The sequence below is a fragment of the Protopterus annectens genome, chromosome 1.part1, assembly GCF_019279795.1.
Source record: "Protopterus annectens isolate FY-2018-M chromosome 1.part1, PAN1.0, whole genome shotgun sequence".
NCBI classification, from domain to species: domain Eukaryota; kingdom Metazoa; phylum Chordata; order Ceratodontiformes; family Protopteridae; genus Protopterus; species Protopterus annectens.
The window spans coordinates 1,283,054,978-1,283,073,045 of NC_056726.1; the positions used below are offsets into that span (position 1 = coordinate 1,283,054,978).

At 40.4% G+C, this 18,068-nt stretch overlaps 1 protein-coding gene across 1 annotated transcript in view; it reads left to right on the top strand.

Annotated features, from left to right (window-relative positions):
* The window catches only part of ATG12 (autophagy related 12), a 325,812-nt gene that overhangs the window by 68,855 nt on the left and 238,889 nt on the right, over positions 1-18,068 (top strand). Inside the window, exon 2 of the mRNA XM_044081551.1 lies at positions 16,174-16,310. Coding sequence (XP_043937486.1) covers positions 16,174-16,310 — 137 coding nt within the window. The remainder of the gene's footprint in view (positions 1-16,173; positions 16,311-18,068) is intronic.

An 18,068-nucleotide genomic window follows, 5' to 3' on the forward strand; every position in this document is an offset into this window, starting at 1 on the left:
CTCTGAATTTTGGCACCTGCATATTTGTATCAGCTTGCTCCCATGGTTCAGTGGTGCAAGGAATGTACCCAAAAGTTTGGCTGGGCGTATGATCCTTGGCAGGGTACATGCAATATAGCTTTATACTTTGGCAGCAGTGCTCTATTCAAACATCTGTTGTAAGCTTATTTACACAAATGTACTTCAGTCTTCTGCTATGTTATGGTGTCATAGTAGTACAATATTTGTTAGAGAACTGTATCTGCAGAAGTGCTTTCAAGAGTTTGTATTTCAAACTACAAAAATGTAATTTACATTAGAAAATACCCATAACTAGAAGTAGAACACAAACTGAAGAAAATGGAAAGTCTCAGTGTCCTTAAGAAGAGCTAATGTAATGAGTAAAACAATGAGACACCATTATAAAGAAGATCAAAAATCCTGATTGAATGGCCATGAGACTTGAGTAAATGATCAGGAAAGTCAACTCACACAAAACAAATAGCACAGAGCTGTTCATATCAAAGTATTAGTTCAACAGAGGGAACAATGGCATACTTGGTTCTATATCATCAGTTGAGCCAAGTTGGTACTGATGTATTCCATAGTATTAGTTCAACAGATTGAACGATGGCATACTTGGTTCTATGTCATCAGTGGAGCCAAGTTAGTACTGATGTACTCCAACTCCAACAACTGAGTACTGAAACTCCACAAGTGGTCTTTAAGTAAAGATGTAATGCAACAAGAGATGGCCCTAATTGAAGGACTGGTTTCCATTGCAAACAGTTCAATTAAATTCTCCAGTTCCACTTCTGTTGCCCTCTCTATCAGTGATTATTACAGGATGGCAGCCGCCAGTGCCCTACTTGCAGCAAGTGGTCTTCCTTCCATCTTCTCATCCTTCTGCTCCAGGGTATTGAGAGTCCTTTTGTGATGCTCTCATTCTCATAGCTCACCTCTTCAGCACCTATCCTAGTGTCAGTTTTTCCTTGGACATTAACAGCTTGCTGTCCCCATTGCCGGTAAGTTTCTGTCTCAGTTCCACCAGACTGTCTTGTGATGTGATATTACTCTGAGTCCGTACTGGCCAGTCCTGTAATGTTGCAAGTTCCTATGATTTTAACATCAGCCCTGCTGATGCTGGTGTTTGCCACATGCCATGTTGGTATTGATGCTGGCATTAGCCTTTTTAGCATGTCTGTGTGCCTGTGTACTTTCTCTCATGGCTAATGTTGACATTCCTATTGTCAACTTTTCAACATTTGTTTGAACAGAAGGGGCCTGAATGTATCACAATGTGCTGGTGACTGTGGAAACACTAGGTATCCATCTCAGACTTTTGGTCTTCAAACCTGTCTGACTCCTTTGGCAGGGCAGAAGGTTCTTGAGCCTTGTGAAGTCTGTTGCACCAACTCTGTATCAGAAAGGGCTTCTTGTACAACCTTCTCCTTTCCCCATATGGCCCAGTAAATCTTGGGATAGAGCCCTAACTGTGAATCAGGCAACATGGATTCGATTAGTGACTGTGGCACTGAGAACCAAGACAGGGAGGGGAATGAGTGAAGGTCTGTGTCTCCTACTTTCCTATACTGGGCAGGTGGGGAGTGTTACATGCACTGGTGGGCACACAGAGTTGGTGCAGTTTCCTTGATGGAGACTAGGGAAACCATTACTTGTACTGAGGGAGGAGATGCAGCACTATTTGGAGGGTATGCTCCTTACAGATCTGAGGGCCATCTTCTATTCAGTCCAGTGCATACCTCTTCTTTTGTGCTTGTAGACTGCATACAGGGATAGAGCCATAAAGCAAGAAAACTGAAACCACCATTGATGGCTGTCTAAATGATGGCTCCTGCCAGTTGACCATTATCCCAGTGATGGAGGGCAAATGGACCACTTGGCAGATGGGGCCACTGATTCAACAGGTGGAAGTTTTTATGATTACCTGGAACCCATAAAATAGCCTTAAGGTCAGTAGACTGTCTCCATTTCTATTCATCATTGTAGATCTCAGAAGGCCTGCAGTCTTCCTACATGGTATCTAAGGTAAACATCCTAAATATGCCAACAGGATTGCATAGGAGAACCCAAGTCTGGTGACTGTCATTCCGTAGGCAGCCATATCCTGTTGATGTCCAAGCAAGTGGCCCTTCTGGGCAGGATATTCCCAAAGCATAACACCTTTTGAAGTGGCCATCATGTTTACACAAGTGTAACTAGTGTGGGTTGAAGGGAGCATCTGCCTCAAGTGCATGATCTTAAGGGGTGCAATCAGCAGTTATAGAAGGGGCGGTATTGCAGTACTGAAGAACTTTGTGGGTTGTACTGTAAAAGTAGCAAGCTACTGCTTGTATATGTAAAAAGTAGTTTGTTACAGTTTCAAGATTTTTTTCTGGTCCTTGACTGAGAGTTGAGAAGCACCAGATCTGGGAACTGTATTGGGCAATAGATGAACTAGTTATGGCTCAGCATCTTTATGCATCCATTATGTTGTCTTAGTAGACATTGCCCTGTGCATGTAGTTTTTAACAATATTTTGTCAGTAGAATACTCAATATGCTAGAAGAATTGTCAGATGTTTTACAAGAGAGATTGTGCTATGCCTCAACTGTTTCAAATATGAGCAGTATCCTAGCACTTGTCATGCATAGCATTGTGTGTGGGCCTGCTAGAGCCACAGGATCAAGGATTTGCCCTTCAGTAGCATTTGTGGCTTTCACTTGCACATTTTGCTGACAATACCATGGTAACCTTTCTGGATTCTTTCTCTTTTTCCCTCAGTTTTTGGGAAGAAAGTCCAACAGCATGTGGAAAATTAGGCCAAAACCACAATGGCTGTGGTTGTGCATTGCCACTTTTGGAAGTTTTTGATTCAGTAATGGAGTGAAACCAATGATATTTGTGGTTTTAGCATGGCATGCAATCTAAACCTTTAAAATAAGCTGTTAGAGTGAACCAGTATAACTTCCAGCAAGGTCAAAGTCTCAAAAGCAGGGTTTCTTGGAATTTGGGCAGTAGGTTGTGAATCACTGACCTAATGGACAGTACTAGACCTAAGAACTTGTCTGACTGTTTTGCTGTGGAGGCTTCAAGTTCACCTGTCTCTTCTCTGTTTGCTTGCAACAAAATTGGAAAAGACATGTGAAGACAGTAATATCCAGAGGGTATGTAAAACTGATCCTAGCCCATACAATTTTTCCTTGTTATCTTTGCCAGACATCCAGCCCCATTAAAAACGTGGCAAGGAAGGTGGATGTCAGCTTCTTAGAAAAAGAGCCCTATAAGGGGTCCCCATTGGACCAGAAAAAGTGGAATACTTTATTTTTGGTGCTGATGAAAATGTAGGAACTCCAGAAGAAGAAGAAACATTTTGCAATCTAAAAATATGGCCAAGATGCAGTATGTCCTGCCATGCTTGTCCACCGAAGATTGTATGTGCTGTGTTGACCTCCAAGATGTCATCATTAGCATAACAATCAACAAGGAGTCTAGGAGGTACTTGTCATTACCTATTCTTGAAGTGCAATCTCCCATCTTTTTCTCCTGAGTGGTCTCACTTCTGCCCCAAAATGTTCATCTAATGAATGTCCATTGAAGCAAATTGTCGTAGGCAACAGGAAGCTGAGATCTTCCCATGCATTGATGAATGGCTTCTCTCTTCTCCAGTAGTAGAAGCTGTAATCTCTCCTAAGTAGTCCTTACTTAGGTTATTCCATTCCCTTTAGATCACATTGAATTTTGTAAAGTCCCAGCTTCAGCTGTTACAAATTCAGACCATTGTAGACTGTGCAATGCACTCCACTCTCTGCCAAGCCTGTCTTTCATGGGACAGTGTATCCAGTATGTGGTTTGCAGTACAGGGTCATTGCTTTGCACACAGATTTGCCTTCATTCGCAGTCATTCTTTTTATTTTATGTCTGTCTGTCTATCTTTCTATCTACCAGGTTGGTGAGCTGGTCTGCTGGCTCTTTTCAGTTATATCCTGGGCTTTCTGAAAAGCAGAATTAAAACAGCACAGTGCAAGACAATCTCTAATAAGGTACATGTACATTAAAGCACAATTTTGTATGATACAGTAAAGCAGTGCAGTGTTTGCAATATTTACATTACGTACATACATATAGATGTAGAATTGCTGTTCTAAGTGGTTTAGTTTGTCGATGAGGTAGGGGGATTAGGATGATCATTATCCTGTGTCCCTAAAACAGGTGCAAGTGTTTTCATCAAGTAGATGTTTTTTTCATCTCTTATTCTTTCTTTTGTAGATTCTTTCCAAAATATTTGATTTTGGTCTTGGTTATTCTTCTGTTAGAGTTCATTTTGCAGGTTATCTCCAGCTTTCATTCAGAGCTAAACTCTACCTCCCTGGCTTTCCATGAAGTCTGTAAGGCCATTTTAAAAAGGAAAGTTTCTTCTTACCCCTTTCATTTGGGACCCATCTGTATCATGGGACTTTTACTTCATAATGGAGAAGCTGACTCCTGCTGTATTTAAAAGAACCAGTGTCTGTGTATTTGAAATGCTTGTCATAGGAAACAAGTGACTGTCACTTCCACAGAGTAATCTGAGCTTCAGACTGCTCCAGTGAGAATTAATTTTAATGCATTATAGCAACATAGTTTCATTTGGAGATGACCCTTATTTTATGTCTAAGGTTGCCACTCTGATCAGTCTTAATCAGTGTATCAGTCCAATTTTCACCTAAGGATAGAATCTCCCACACTGCATGGACTGTTTTACAAAACACTCTGGTTCTTGGGCCATATGTATGAATGACTGTTCCCTTTGCTAAAACTAGGAGAGAACAAAAGGCTTGTTGTCTTACATTTTCTAGGTGGTTGTCAAGCTGCACTATGAATTTTGTTAACAGTAAGTGTAGCAAATCCTTTGCGGTTGCTTTACAGGTCCATTCCACTGGAGATGTAGCCTCCTTTGCTGCCTTTATCTAAAATCTCTCTCTACTGTCTGTGCAGCATCAACTTGATCTTCCCATACTACTTTTACAAGACAGTGTAAGCTGGATGTTGGCTCCACATCCAGGTCTGCATTTGCTGCCACTGTTATCCATGGGATATTCTCATGAGGATGCACCCCCGGAATGTTTGTGGGGTTTTATCTTGCACTTCTGGAGGATAGACTTCCTCTTATCAGATATAAAATGCTTGCCATAATTGTAGCTCCTTAGGAAGCTTCATCCTCTGCGTCATGCTGTTCCCCAGAACCCTTGCAACTTTTAATGTATTTGTATGGATTTCCTTCATTCTTTCCACCAGTCTTAGTTCCTCATGTTGTTCTAATGTTGTTCCAGAAGATCTGGAGGTAAAGGTACCTGTGATGCATGATGGGAAATATGGGAAGGTGCCAGACCCTGGGAAAGTGTACACTGAGTGGACTCAATTCCTGTTGTGCCAGTTCTGCTGTTAAGGAGGATAGACCACCTTCTTGCAAATAGTTTGTTATACAGGGTCTTAAATGTTGTGAAATCTGAACAGAAAAAGGCATTATGTAATCATTGCAGGAAAACAATGAAGTTCACATGCCCAAAAGCATGGCCGTTTTATATAGACAAAATAAATCTGGGTTTTGTTGCCTACATTGGAAGGTGAAGTTTTCTTTTAATTATCCCTGCTTCCCTATTTATATTGAAGCTTGGTTAACAGAACTACTACAAGTATGCTTTGTTTGACTAGAATTGACTGGACTGTATGCTTTTTTACATGGATTTTGATTCGCTGTGCCCCTGGTTATAGTAAGTGGGTCTATCTGTGTTGGTGGAGTTCTATTGTGTTTGTGTACATTTTCATTCTGCTCTCATGCTTTAAGAGCTTTTCATGTTTCCATTCTGTTATCAAATTTCTTAACTTTCACTTTGATTTGCTTGATAAAGGTAGCCCTTCTGTCTGTTTAAATAACTGCAGATCTGTAGTCCTTTTTTCGTGCTCAGAAATGTTAACAAAATTGCAGCAGCTAACCAACTCAGTCTTAACTAGCAGTTGTCAGCACAGCTTTTTCACAAAGCACAGTATGGACACTGCACTCTTCCAAATTGTTCTCTTTATATGTGGCAGGCTAAATTGTGGCAAGTTAGTGGGTATTCTTTTCCTTGACATTTCATAAGGCTTTTATATTGAATGTCACTCCAAGTTTCTGGAGGAGTCTGAAGGCCATGAATTTACTTTTAGTGCTTAGATGTTTTGTAGCTATTTGCTTTCAGTGGACTTTATATATGGACAGAAAGCAGGAGTATATATATACTTACAGTATATATATGTGCAGGCTGTAAAATTGCAACAAGCTGATGGGTGTGCTCTTCCAGGACTGTTCAAAAGATTTTTATATTGTGATCACTTCTATGTTTTGGAGGTTTGGAAAACAGTGGTCATATCCAGTGGCAGGAGGTGGTTCTCTAGCTATTTCATTCCATCATGCCTTGGATGTCCCATGGGATCTTCCAGCACAGCACGTCCTGTATTAGACCCACTTCCATTTACAACATTTGTAAATGACATGCTTAACTATTCTGCTGAGAGTCACTGCTTATGCATGTAATTCCACTTTTTCTACTAGATGACCTTGCTGTTGACTCTTAATTTAAAGTGGCTGTCCATCTTTCAGTCTTTATAGCAGTGGCATAATGCAGTGGGTTCATACCTTAATACTATATTAACAAAGTTGCTGATATTCTTCAAGAATAACCAGTCCATTTACTGCTACTACTGATTCTTCTCTTGTCAGACAGTGTGATGGTACTCAGAATAATTTTAAATCTGTAGCTTTGCATAACTTCCTTTGCTCTTTCTTCAGTTGAAGAAGCCTGTTCTGATGTACTTCTTGGCTGTATAATTGATAGTCTCCTAACATTTGTCAAGGATGTAAGCAATGTGGCAAGCAAAACTAATCAGAATTTAGAAGATTGTACAGAATTTAGAGGATTTTGCAAAGTAAGAGCATTTCTTTATCTAGGGTTAAACATTCCACAGCTAATACATACCTTATTTCGTCTCTGGTATATTCAGTTATCTTATTTTTTTATTTTATTTTTATTTTACATTTGTTTAGCCGGATAGTCCGACTGGATACATGTCCATTTTCAGCGGAGGCCCAGGGAGAAAAGCTTCACATAGACAAACCTTACATAGATTACATAGAAGTTGGGAAACAATTATAAAAACAAAGTACTTATATAAATGGAATTTACTACAGTGAGGATCAAACCAGGAATGACCGCTCACAAAGCGAACGCTCTGACCACTACACTATTGCAGTACTTACAAGTGTTTTCCTTTCCATGTGCACTGACTTGGCACTGTACGTTATTTGCTGCTCTTCTTATTCCTGCACAATTTGCACTGATTAGAACTGAAGCATCCGTTATCCTTGGAGCTAAAATTTGCTTGGCGAATGGGCAAACTGCACATTGTACCCTGATTGGATAGTGAACTTTCTCCAGCAGGGTATTAATGTGTAGGTAATGTCTGTTGAAAAACAAGTCTGCCGCTTCTTGGCAACATATTAAATTGCCATGAGAAATAGAGAGTAAAAAATCAAATTGATGCCATTTTTGTATACCTGCTAAACACCAGTTTGCTGTTCAGTGAGTATCAAATTAAAAAGAAGTGAAATAAAAAAAAAAAACAGCTGAACGTGAGTGCATGTATGTGAAAGAGAGGGATGGACAGACAACATTGACTGCAACCGGCAGTCCATCAGCATGGATCCAATAAAGAATAAGAAGTGTGACACACAAGTCTGACATTATTGACTGACTTTAATCCTGAGTGATTCACCAGCAACTTAAGTGCTCTGCAAGGCGCAGTGCAGCATTGTATGGCAAAATCTTTGACAATAAAGAGGCATGTGGGGGAGTTGTAATAGCTTTCATTCAGTGATTTTGTTTGCATTAATTTGCTCACAATAAGACATCTGTGGTGTATTCATTCAACAAAGTATGTGCAACATGCTTGGTGTGTGTTTCTGTGTATATCTGTGTCAGTTTGAATGTTTTGTGTCTGAATATATAAAGATTTAGGTACTTACTTAATTTGTATTTTGGATGTAAAATACTTTCTCCAAAAACAATTACATGTTACAGCAGGTTTGAAACATTAGGTGGAGGAATTACTTTACATCAAAACTAGTTAAAGTATGTAGTAATAAAATGCAAAACTATTAAACAACCAATCTTTAAGCGCAATAATGCCCTCAAGGATTGGGCATTATTTCCCTAGTAACACATGCTGTTGGGCATTACTGTTTGTTCAGTCTCATTTACCACTGTTTCACATATATTGAATATATTCTCTAATTGTAACAAAAATGGTCAGTTTTATCACTGCATTTAACAAATATGCATTTGTAATCTGTTCTTTTATTGTAGCTCACAGTTCACAATTCTAAATTGTTTTGCTTCTTGTAATATAGATTTGTGTAACTTACAGTGCAGCTTGGATATGTAATCCTATTAATAGCTTAGTTAATTCCCTAAAGAGAATATCTTTATATATAGTTTAAAGTACAGAACTGATGATGTCAGTTTTCATTCTATCCTCAATCTGTGGGTTCTGTTCCAATCCTTGGAACTGACTGGGTAGCTATTGTAGCTTGTGGTAACCAAAAACTCTTGAGCTTATCCCTGACCTATAATGAACCTATCCCAGTTACCTTAGATCTTGTTTACCACCTTTTGTGTCAGACCTGGTTCCAATTGCTCTTGAGCCAGTTAGTAATTTCTTTGTATTTTTTTTCTAACTTTAATCTTATCCTTACCTATTCTGTGTTTGTAGTGTTTACTTTTTTTTTTTTTTTCATCCTTCCTTTCCTTTTTCCCTTTCCATACACTCTGGTGTACTCTTAATTTCATAGGTTCATAGGTTCATACTAGGCTATCTGCCCGAGGGCATTTACAAGCCTAGCCCATAGTTTTGTGGCTTACGCCACCCCTTTAGTATGGGGAACTATACCCATTATTTTGCTGTGCCTCTGTCTAGTAGTGACACTGAGGTAATCCCTGGGGTATATCTGCGATCTCCCATCCATTGGTCAAGATTTCTCTTGAACAAGGCCAGCGAGGTGCTCTGCCTCACATATACCGGGATTTTGTTCCACAGCATAGGGAGTCTTTGGGTGATGAATCTATCCCTCCAGCACGTCCTATTAATAGTCGTGTCGAGGTTTAAGTCTCCCGCCCTTGTGGCTCTGACGGATCTAGATTTTTTGAGGTGAAGCATATTCATCAAATCTGGGTTTGACATGGCCTTGTATGTCAGGCAAAGGTCACCTCTGAGCAAGCGGTAAGCGACTGAATAGAGCTGGAGTTCTTTCAGTCGGGCAGCATTACTGTTTGAGTTACATTGTTGATATTTTTCTCCTACACTCCGTGTAGTCTTTTTATCATAGTTGATAAAACCTTTGCGAATTACTTTATCTTCTAGTCTGAAAAAAAAAGGCTTTGCTGTTCTGTCCACCTTTTTCTCTTCAGTGTGCGTGTGTGAGTAGAATATGGCAGAAAAAGAAAAATCTCTTGCTGGGTTTAAGTATTGTCAGAAATCTGGCCATAAAATACCCTTTTCTGTCACACGTTCTGTGAGTTTATTGTTTTGGCCTTCTCCATCTTTAGAAGGATGGTGGATTTGTCATTCTTTCAGTCATAGGGCTCTTGTTAAGTGGAAAAAACAAACTTATTTTGAAAGGCCTGCTTCTGTCTTCCTTTAGCGAGGTATTATCTGGAGCCATTTCAACTAAGGATAAGTCTAACAAATCTGGCTTTTCTAGCCCATCTTCTTTGTCTTCCAAAGCTTTCGAGAAGATAAAGAAAAGATTATCAGTGCCAACATCTCCATCGGCTCAGAGTCTAAAAAGACAGAAATCCTCTGTTCCGTTGTCTCCCTCAGAACTGATAAGGAAAAAGTTGCATCCTCTGGTTTCAACTGTTTCCTCAGGACCTACCGTTATCACAACCTGTCTATCAGATCTGACTTGTTTTTCAATGCGTAAGGTTACTGATCAAAGACAGACTTTGGTGCGTACGTCCTCTGACCCGACACCACAGTTTCTGGACTCTACAAAAATTACTCTTCCAAGAACTACTTATTCTCCCTCATTTGATCCTTTTTTCCAGAGGGAGCTGTGTCTCTTTTTCTGTGATGTCTGCCCATTCCTCTAGAAGTCTAACCAAAGATGATGTGGAGAGACTAGTGAGAAAGATCCTTTGGGCGCAAGGATTGACAAGATCCACCCCGATAGGTCAAGGATTTCATTGTTTTACTACTCCACCTTTACTTCCTCTTCTAACTTAACTTGAAGGTTTAGAGTATACAGTTCTGACCTTTCCCATGCTGTCTGTGTTGGAGTTGAAGATATCTCTGTCTTCAGAAACAATTATTGTTCTGAACTCTTCGGCTCAATCGGACCCGGAGACTTCTCTGCCCTGTATCTGTACTGTCTGTTCTGGGGGGCTGGAAACAACTCTGATTGTTGTTGGAGCCTTCTCTGCACCTGAAAGCTTCGGCACAGATCAGCTCAGCTCTGGCTTCTGCTTTGAGAGAGATCTTCTCGGAGCGGTTGGTGATCTCTATTCCCAGACCCACTCTTTTGGATCCTAGATCCTTTCTTTCTCTAGATGGATCAGCTTTCAAAGCTATGGAGAAGAGCTGTGACTGCAGCAGTCAGCCATTTGGCCCCTTCCTACTTGGAGCTTGCTTCCCTGTCATGCCTACGTTCAGAATTTCAACCAGTCCCTCCACAAGGACAGCGAGTGCCTAAACCTCAGGAATCCCAAATGGGAATACTTGCTTTTTCTGATACTTCCCCAGAAGATCATCCCACTGAGGAGATCCCTAAGAAGAAGAAGAAGTGTAAGTGGAAACATTTGGATTCCCTGGAGGAATCTTTCACAGAAGACACGGACTGCGATGAAGGCGAAGGATCCCCAAGGTCACCTCCTGATGTTGCCTTTGAAGATATTCTGGAAATCTTAAAACAGAGAGGTGATTAGAAGTTCAGCAGTCCTTTGTCTGAGGAGTTATTGTACCTACAGCCTTTTGGTGCTCACCCATCTACCTCCTGGTTAACTCCACCCACCAATGAGCTCATTAAGTTGATCTTTTGGCAGGTGTAGAAGGCTCCCAACACCATTGAATCTATTCCCTGGAGACTTGGAAAAATCATTACTGGCCCAGAGGGCAAAAAAATTTTGGTCAAAAGATTTGCCTGTTGATGCCATGGTTGCTGTGGCAGCAACCAAAAGGGAACTAGCTGAGGAGAGTCCCTCTCTCTATTCGGTCAACAAGGAGTCTTAGGTGATGGATAGGTTTAAGAAATGGGTTTATGCTTCATTGACCTTTGCATTAAGGTCCTTGAATTTCTTGGCAAATTTTGCCAAACTGCAATGGGATCGATGAGCGCTTGGCTACCCTTTCAGGATCAGTCTCTGAAGAGGTTCAGGAATCTGTGGGCTCTCAACTGGCATACCCTTCACTCTGTATGCAACTCGTCCATGAGGCTCATTTCTCATGCAGCTAAAGGGATGACGAGCAGCGTGTTCAGGCATTGCCATCAGGAGACACGCTTGGATGAGCTTTTGTGACTTTGTGGAGCCCTTCAAGTCTTCATTCTCCAGTGCTCCCTTTGATGGCACATCCTTGTTTGGTCGTAAATTAAAAGAAACTTTGTCCAGGTGTGAGAGAGAGGATGGAAAGACCATGTCTGCAGTGGGTGCGCATTCTTCTGCTCCTCAATGATCCTTTTCAAAGAATTAGCAGAGTAGTGGAAAAATGTGGTTCAAAAATCCCAAGAATCCTTTTGAGGTGCACATGGAGGTGGTTCCCCTGGGGGCAGAGAGGCAAACTTTAATGGTTAATGCCACTCTTGTGGCAGAGGAGGCCTGCAAAATCAAAGGTACAGAGTTTCTTTGGTAAACCCTTTCAGTGCTCCTGAAAGAAGGCCCAATTTATCTTCCTCTGGAGGCAGTCTGTAGTCTTCTATCCCTGCACCAGAGAGCCTGGCTAGAAATAACATCAGATACCTGGGTGCAGAGGATCATTCCCAGAGGCTATATTATTCCATTTTCCCTTCCACCTCCTATTTGCAAAAGAATCCCCGATGTCCCACCCGATCAGAAGGAACAATCAGTATTACAAATTCAAGAACTGCTAGAAAAGAGTCATCCAAGAGGTCCCACCAGACCAGAGAAAAATTCAGAACTTGCTCAAGATTCTTTTTAGTGCCAAAAAAGACAAGGGGACTAGAGATCAGTTTTGAATCTTGGAATCTTAAACAAGTTAGTTCGACAAACAAAGTTCCGGATGGTCACGGTTCAGTCCATTCTTCCTTTTTTGGAACAGAATGACTCCATGTGCTCAATAGATCTTCAGGATGCATACTATCATATAAAGATGAACAGGTACTCCAGAAAGTTTCTCCATTTCTGGCTGGGAGCTAGTCACTACCAGTTCAAAGCTCTCCTCTTTCGTCTCACCACAGCCCCCATGGTGTTTACCATGTGTATGGCAGTAGTAACCGATTACTTGAGACTGCTGGGATTCTGGGTCTTTCCTTACTTGGATGACGTGCTCATTACCATTTCATCCAGCATCAACTGCTAGAGGCATGAGAGCAGGTTCTCCAGATGTGTTCCCATCTGGGAATAACCACAAGCTACTAAAAATGTCACCTGAAACCAACACAGACCTTAGAGCTCATAGGAACAGTCTTGAACACACAGACTACAGTAGCCTCTGCCCCAATGAGACTACAGAAAATGATATTGCAAGGCATGAGGATAATCAGCACCAACAAGTTATCTGCACTACTAGTTTTACAAGCCCTGGGATCCATTGCGGTGGCGACCATAACTCTTAATACCCCTAGCCAGATTTCATATGAAAATTTCACAATGGCTGCTTGCAGCACAATGGTCGATACTACACCAACCAATGTCAACTTTGATTACAGTCATAAACATTGGCAAGAGAGATCTCAAATAGTGGATTCAATCGGATCAAGTCCTAAAAGGCCATCTTTACCTCCCTTCTCAGCCCAAGGCCACAGTGACCGTGGACACTTGCCAGTTGGGGTGGGGGGGACATTATCTGGGGAATACGGTCCTAGACATAGTCCCACATAGAGTCCAGCTTGCACATTAGTTTCCTAGAGATGAGAGCAGTGCTTTTAGTGTTGCAGGCCTTACAGGATGCTCTCCTTTCAGGGGCGATTGCGATTCAAATGGAGAACATGTCAGTTGCCTGGTACGTCATCAAGCAAGGAGGAACCAAGTCCTACCCCCTGTGTTGTGAAGCTCTTGAGTGTGGCAGTGGGCGATCTCATCCAACTGCTTTCTCATAGCAACACACATTCCAGGGAAGTCCAGTGTGATAGCAGACAAACTGAGCAGATACATACTCTGCCTCACTAGTGGTTCCGCCATCCAAAAGTGATGGAGAGAATATTTCATCAGTGGGGCCAGCCTTGCTGAGATTTTTTTGCCTCTTCCCTAAACAGCAAGTGCAGGAACTATTTTGTCGTAATTCCCCCTCTAGGATAAATCACAGAGGGATGCTTTAGTCTGCAGTTGGCCCTCTGGTCTTCTCTATGCCTTTCCTCCGATTCCTCTAATTCCAGTCAGGTTGAAGAGCAGGATAAGTCTCATTGCACCTTATTGGCCTCGACAGATTTGGTTTCCCTTCCTTTGGCCTCATCTAATTCACCTACCTTGGATTCTGGACCCGGTTCCAGATGTTCTTTCTGATCTGACGGGCATAGCTCACCCAGACATTTTGAACCTCAAGCTGACAGCTTGGTCTCTCCAATTCCATTAATAGTCAGACAACCTATGCTCTCTTCGCCTGTCTGACTCATTCTTTTGGCCCCTCACAAACCATACTCATGAACCTTTTCCATTTGCTGTTATAAAGTTTATTATTTGGGCACATCAAAATGATATTAACCCATTTTCAGCTCTTATTCATAAGATTTTTGAGTTTTTAGCCTCTCTGTTCAATGCAGGAGCATTGTTTTCCACTTTTAAAATTCACTTAACAGCTATATCCAATTTTCATATTGGATTTGAGGACTCATCTCTTGCTTATCACAAACTTTGTAAAGCTTTTTTGAGATGTACTCTTCTGTTGAAGCCTCCTTACGAAGATACAACCCCTCCTTGGGACCTGAACTTGGTGTTGCAAGCAATCATACAACCTACTTTTGAACTGGCAGCACATTGCGATCTTAAGTTTCTGTCCTGGAAAACTATTTTCTTAGTTGCCATCACTTCTGCCAGAAGAATTTCAGAAATTCAAACTGTCTTGTAAATGTCCATATTTGTTTTTTCACAAAGATAAGATGGCACTAAGAACCAGTCCCTCATTTCTACTTAAGGTGGCTTCAGAAGTTAACATCAACCAAACCATTAACCTACCAGTGTTTTTTTCCCCAATTTTGCTAATAAAGGTGAATACTACTTACATTTATTAGATGTTCGTAGGCAATTATGGTTTTATCTTCACAGAACAAAAGGCATCAGAAAATCTGACCAATTATTTCTTTCATTCTCATACAGAACTCAGAAAATCTGTGAGCAAAGTGACATCGGCTTGATGGCTAACAGATTGCATTATTTTTTATCTAACAAATTGAGGATTGTTTTATCGAAACCTGTAAAAGCATATTCCACTACAGCTATGGCGACTTCAGCTGCCTTTCACTCTAGAGCCTCCATCGATATTTGTACGGCAGCAATCTGGGCTATTCCCCATGCATTCATTACTTATTACAAATTGGATCTGGTCTCCAGGGGAAGAGCATCATTTGGTTCAGTGGTGCTCAGGAACATCATTCCTTGAGTCCACCCAGGATTTAAGGTAGTTGGAGACTCTGTCCCACAGGTTGAGGATAGAATGAAAATTGACAACATTAGATAAAAAAGTTATGTACTCACCATAAAGTTCCATCTGCTCTGTCCTCTTTCATTCTTTCTCAACTCCCCTTCCTCCAACCCCCATGCCCTTGGATTTCTAGAGGAACGGGCAGCTAACAGACCATGGCCTTGTTATATAATTGTGGTTCCAGATAGTCTCCCTGAATGTCTTACACCTAATATTTCCTTCTATCAGCAAATTCGATCTGAGGTAACTGGGGTAGGTACATTGTAGGTAAGGGATAAGCTTGAGAGTTTTTTGGTTACTATGAGCTATGATAGCAGCAGAGTTGGTTCTGAGGATCAGAGCTGAACCCACAGGTTGAGAGTGAATGAAAATGGACAATACAGATGGAACATTATGATGAGTACATAACTTTTTTTTTGCTGCATAATCCTCTCACTGTCATGGTGTTTTATACATTATTTGTTTTATTTAAAATACCATCAGACTGTCCGATAAAATTGATGACAGTGGAGAGTTTCTAATTTGTTTTTTCTTATTGGCAAATATAATTAATTGAATAAATAATTGAAGAATTCCAGTAGTGAACCACACTGCTTGATATTTTTCCCAAACTGTTGTCTTCCTCAAGGTCTTAGATCACATGCTCTTCCTCATTTGAGATCCCCCGGTCCAAGGCTCCTTTTTAAGTTCCAGTACTAAGTTACCAAGGTCTACACAGCATAGGGCTTCAAGAATGAGCTTTGCTCTTATAATTCTTTGGAACCAAGGCACTTTTTGTAGTCTCTCTTTCTATAGGTAAATTTTGTGGCATCCACATTTCGAGCATTTTAAGTTTCTTGTGATCAGAGACCATTTCATGATCCTCTTGTGTTAGAGCATATAATATTTTCATCCTTTGAGCTGTTATCTGTCTAGAATGTGAATGCTGTATTGTGAATTGTTACAGAAATGCATTATGGTGTCTTGCCCCACTTTCCTGCTGCTTTGATCCCTTCCCGTACATAGACCACTGCATCCTTACTGGTCTTGTTTCCAGTGCTCTTTTTATGGCTCAGCATTTTGTTTTTATTGTACCTGTTTTTGTTAATTGACTTAATAAGCTACTTCTACACTTAATTTTTGGAATGTGGGTCATTGGTCATAAAAATCTTATACAGTAAGGTGTTTGTATAATTGGGGAAGGGTATATAAAGTGCTTGTATAGTTTAGTGCACAGCACTTCAGATTGCTTGATATCTACTTGAATGGTAGATCTGTGAGAGAGATTTTTTTTCTTATTGACTGTTCTAATATTTTGATTTGTTTTTACAGTTGACGTATTGCTGAAAGCAGTAGGAGACACACCCATTATGAAGACCAAGAAATGGTCAATGGAAAGAACGCGGACTATCCAGTCCCTAATACAGTTTATTAAGAAGTTTTTGAAGTTGGACCCTGTAGAGCAGTTGGTAAGAATTAAGATATCTACCTAGTTCCCAGTTTGTTCTGCACCCCGATTTAAAATAATAAATTAAGTGCGCTATGAAACCGTTTTATTTATTTATTTAATTCAGTTAACTGGACAGAAATTATATGTAATAATTAAGTTGGTCTCTTTGTACCTATATGGATTGGTTTTGAATCCCAGCACTAGTACTTCAGTTAAAGTAGATTCACTGTTCTGGTCAAGTGCAACTTACATTGTGTTTATTTAGATACGTTTTCATTCAAATATCGGAGATGCTGGTAGCCCCCATTCTTGGTTTTAAAGGCTTACTTCTTGAATATGTAGTTTGTTTGGATTCCTTTTAAACTTTGCTATAACTTTCTGCTATTCGTATTCAGACAGCATGGAAATAAAGTTCTGTGTTTGAGATGTCTGTATTGTGTAGACTGGAAGGTCAGCTGTATATGCTGCTAACCATTTGTTTTTATTGAAAAATTAGCAAAGGTTCACTTTAAAATATATTTATGTTTTGATTATCAGGACATCCACCTGGACTGGGACTTGTTTTTATTTGAGCCACCTGGAGATAAAATCTCCAAGTATAACATGAGCATGTAGAGAAAAAAAACTCTGCAGAGATGTTTTGTTTAGGTCACTATTGCAGCAGTCCTTACAGCAGAAGGACCAGCTCCTGGACCAACTTCCAGATTTCAGCTTCCTTAGACATTTAGGAGTGGTAGGTTCCACCCATCAGGGACATTACAAAGTTCCCTGTATAAAGCCAACATCCAGCCATGCCATTTGAGAGTTTTCTTTCCCAGGAAGATGTAAAGTTATCTCCCCTATGAGCTAATGAACAAGATCTTAAGATTCTTACTGGAGTGAGGGACCCTTTTATCTTGTACTGAGCAGAGGAGTGTGAGAAAAATGGAGCTTTCCAAGTATATCAATACCTGGAAGGGGAGAAGGGTAAATAACATCGATATGTAGTGCCCCACCCCAGCCAAGAATGCCAAAACACAGAAAGGTGGGATGTGGTGGGTAAGCAGAATTGTGGCAATGATCTACATAAATGTTTAGTTTTAAGGTAAGTTCTTACACACTTGTGCTCTGTTCTTAATTTAGATCACTGTTGCATTACTATTTTATCTATTGGGATAATTCCCAGAGCTTGTACAGATAGGGAGGTGGCAATAAAGGAAGGGTTGGACTGCAACAAGTCCTGTAAAATGATTGTAGATTAGCCACCTCTTGCCCTTTAAGAGATGTCGAGTTGTAATGCTTATAGAAGGCATGGTCAGAGGACTGTATTGCTGCTTGTAACATCCTGGGTAGCCACTGGCACAGAGGATGGCCACAATAGTAACAGTGCCCTTCTTACTGTGGGTATTTACAGCTTCGTCTGATTTCTTACCTTGGAAGGAATAACGGAGTTCCTTGAAAGATTTTATAATGTATATGTATAGACGGCTTCTGAAATACATTATTATTAATATAATTATTAATCTGGATAGATTTAATGGTCTTACACATATATTTGGAAATTTTGAAATGTTTTATATGTGGATGCTTAATTCTTTGCTTATATAACAAATAAGCTACTTTTATACATTTTTTCTGGGTCTGTAATAGGTTAAACTGCTGCTCATTTCATACCAATTATTCAATTGATTGAAAGATAATTAATGCCTAGGGCGTATAAAAGGAGGGAGGTGAATGTTTTATGTGTGTATTCTTGCTTTCTGAGGAAGACAGTTAATCGAAAACGTACTGTTTTTTT